This window comes from Vavraia culicis (assembly GCF_000192795.1).
Source record: "Vavraia culicis subsp. floridensis unplaced genomic scaffold supercont1.42, whole genome shotgun sequence".
Lineage (NCBI taxonomy): Eukaryota > Fungi > Microsporidia > Pleistophoridae > Vavraia > Vavraia culicis.
In genome coordinates, this window is record NW_007360645.1 from 44659 (window position 1) to 48651 (window position 3993).

Genomic DNA, 3993 nt, shown 5'->3' on the forward strand with positions numbered 1-3993 from the left:
GGCTTTAGATATGGAAGGAAAAGGATCGGATCGCTCTTCTATGTCCATAAGCAGCTTTACATAGGGACAGCTGGACGAATATGCAGCTATGATATCATGAAAAACGAAATAGTAATGGAGTATGAGCGGCAAGGGATCACTAATCTGCCAGTGATGCACAACAGCACATATTTTGTTTGTTACATGAACTGCAAATTTTGCATCTATCAATACGGCACGTTGCATCCTGTGCATGTACTTGAAGTGGAGGAGGAAGTGCTGAGTTTTTGCGTTCTGGGAAACATTTTGGTATTCTTGAACAAGAACGGTCAGGTTTTGTTTTTTGACCTACGAGAAAGAACATTGATGGAGAGCAGTTTGAACATAAAGAAGGCACACACAGTCCGTGATGTGAATGGAGAGTTATACGTTTTAACGAGCAAGAAATTAGTATACCGGTATGATATCAGCATTGTGCCAAAGAAAAGTGGAGGTGAAACAATTTCTATGTTGAGTGCTGAGAAACAGAGTGAAAAAGCTGATGAGGAGTATCACATGAACAAAGAGGTAGCAAGCGGTCGAACCACGGTCTTGAATGATGATTTAGTAGGCGGGAGGTGTGTAGCACAGGAGAACGAGGAACAAGGAGGCGTATGTTCTGGTGATGGGAGAGAGAACGATGCAACAGAATTTAAGCATTCGATACCATCAAAAAATGTTGATAACACATCCGCAACAAGGACAAGCAGACAATTATTGAAGATCAGAGATTTGCAACCTGTAAGCGTGAAGGTACGGGCTATCACGTGGATAGGAAAAGATATTTACGGAATAGATACGAGCAATAAAGTTATATTGATGGAGAAATCTGCGCATAAAATGGTGTTTTTGTGTTATCACAGAAATGAAATCATGCAGATAAAGCTTTGTGGAGATGTTATTTTCACCCTATCAGAAGACAAGTTGATAGAATGGAAGGTGATAGGGAGAAGAAACGTTCTGGGTGCTATAAATAGTAAAGAACTAATACTTGTGAACAGCAAGGATTTACAGGTGAAGACACGTGATATGTGTTTGTTTGGCAGTTCAATTGTGTTAGTGGATTGTGAGGGTGTATCAATGTACAGCATAGACACGCTAGAGTTAGAAAAGACGAAAAAAATGGAGAATGTATCTGCAGTTTGCACAAGCACAAGCTTTTTTGGGGTTGCGCGAAATAATGAACTGCATGTCATGGATAGATCGTGGAATGTGAAGTGCACTGTAACAGATGAGTCAGAAATAGTGTTCATCAGATTCAGCGGAGATGAAAAACTGGTGGGAATATCGAATTACAACAACAAGATCAATATCTACAAGGTGCATAGCATGGAATTGGTTATGAGTCTCTATGGCCATTCTCTGCCTGTCCGCTGTTTTGACTTTAGTAACGATAGCAAATCAGTGGTCAGCTGTTCAGCAGACAAGTTGGTGAAGTTGTGGGGAACTGAGTTTGGCGAGTGCAGAAAAACGTTTTATGTCAACTCATCCAGCGTAATGTTCATGAGACACAACAAGGACATGTTTTTGGCAGCCGACAATGATATCCACTGCTATAAGAAGAACGAAATTATCAAGCGGTATAAGAACTTTGACATAAAGCTGTTTGATTACAACGATGAGTATCTTGTAGCTGCTGGCAAATACTGCGTGTATTTATATGAAATGGATAGGTATGAGTTGGTGAGGGATACCAGCTCGGAGTCAGAGGACGAGTTGGAAATAGAAAATATTGGGGCATATGACAAGTTCCACAAGGAATTGGAAAAGAGCAGAGAAGACAACAGCTATGATACGTTATTTGGCGTCATCAAGGAGCTGGGTCTAGGAGACGTGGGTGGTATTGTATCCGGACTAGATAATAGTTCGCTGTATCTTGTTCTACGGGCACTGGAAAGTAATATCAACTATAACATAGTGCTGGCAACTAAGCTGTTTTTTAGCATTGTAGAACATCATAGGAATTTTGCTGCAGAGAATCAGCTAGCATATAAGGTTTACAGAGAAATAAAATCACGGATAGAAGCGTTGAGACGATTAATCAAGGAGAACAGACATAAAATGAGCACAGTTGATGAGTGAATGCTTTGAATGGCTTATGATAGGTTGATTAAAAACAAATATGTCAGTATTCTGATGACGCATATAGTGTTTTATGTTTATTACCGTTTATAAATTGATCATGGGTATTTGTGATCTCATATATTATTCGTTATTTCTGCTGTAAATGATAGGCAGCAGATGCTGAATTGATGTTATAGTATCGGTATCTGATTATGAAAGGCTTTGTTACGAGTTGTGAACCAAAAATAGTGGCAGCAATGCAGCGGATGTATTGATCGTCTTTACGGTTCAACAGAACACAAGGGTGTATTCAAGGTTGAAGTACAAATAGATGGTAGTAACCTTTAAAGAGAAGAAATGTGAAACTTGATAGTCTAGTTTGTATTACTACGACTAATATTACCGGTTTATTAGCTCTGCAGAAAATAAAAGGTGCAGATTATTGATCGTTGAAAAGCATGCCTGTTCGTTAGAGTATGGATGTTTTGTTGATACCGAACACACAGTAAATCCTAGCTTGCACGATGTTATGCTGACAACACAAATTTATCTGGTCACCACAGCAATAGTGGTAGGTGTGTTGAGCTTCTATGCCCAAGGACGAAACATTTCCAGTAACAATCCGTGCATGATTAGAGATGGTTTCTGTGTAAGAGGTATTACTGCAGCGGGTTGCCAATAGATTCTTTTTTTGACATGCAACAAATGATAAAGCCAGGTTCACACATTGATTCTGTTTACTATCACTTTGCCACCCACCAAGAAGATCGAAAGAGGAGCACAACCAAGAAAGTAAAGTATGAAATGAGTTATTTGTATCGAGTGAAGAGTGCAAATTGTTCTATAAGTATTTAACAGTGTATATCTTATGATGCAAGAAATGATTTTTCTGATTCTTGTTGTGTAACCTCTAGTAGTTTAAGAATAATCAAAAAATTGTTGGTATTTCATCTTCCAGATACCACTAGCTACTTAGAATAGTCTCATATGACAGATGAGTGTTGTTATGAAGCAGGATCTAGAATTGTTGACTGCATGAATAAGTTATTGTCTAACCCTTGACACAAACAGGTACGGTAAGTGATCTCGCTAGAAAAGCAGTTTGTAAATAGCCAACATTAATATGGTTTTATGACAATCAGCATGTACCATGTTGGTGTAGCGAATAGTTGCGATGTTAAATAAAATCTTCATGAAGAGCCGCATTAACAGTGGAACAGAGATGCAATATAATCGGATATGATAGCAGCAAGGGACTTATATCTAAACACTCATCAAGTTTCGTTTGTTGGAAAACATGATCTCAATTCTATATATTAGTTAAACAAGCATGGTATTTAGTGATGTTTATTCCACTTCCTTTTGTTCAGTGTTATCTTCTGTATGCAACAGTATAAATGTTCAGAAACAGCTATAATAACAGCGGAAAATGTTTCACCTATGTAATTAATAGTTATCGTAGAACTAGTAAAATGCAAAAACTTTGGAATAAAGAGGTTATGATTACTATGCATGAACTCAGCATTCCTAGGACTAAGCTCCTACACAATTTGGAGATCAGCAGAAGCGTAAATAAACCTGTGTCTAACAGCATCAAATGTAGGATAAAACAAGAGAGTTATACATCAGAATAAAAGAGTACGAAAGAGAAGATCATGTCGAAATTGGTAAGGAAACAATAAAACACATCTCTTAGTATGTATTCGGAAATGATACTTTTACTTAACTGTTTCTGATGTTAACGAGGCATCATATCTGCACTCTCATTGGGGATCCTTCAACAGATAATATCTGATGAAGCTGTATGTATCCCGTGCTTTGAACAACATGAGCAGAGGGTTCTGTTCATCCAACTTGCTGATCTGGTCACATATTTCACTTTTCAGCTTCTGGTATTCTGCCACCTTAGGT

At 38.1% G+C, this 3993-nt stretch overlaps 1 protein-coding gene across 1 annotated transcript; it reads left to right on the forward strand.

The window, feature by feature from the left end:
* VCUG_02079 (uncharacterized protein) lies at positions 1 to 2149 on the forward strand (the record flags this gene model as incomplete). The annotated part of the gene is made up of 1 exon (XM_008076901.1): positions 1 to 2149. A coding segment is annotated over one exon (2100 nt), but the record flags the coding sequence as incomplete, so codon positions are not given.
* Between the last annotated feature and the right edge of the window lie 1844 nt (positions 2150 to 3993).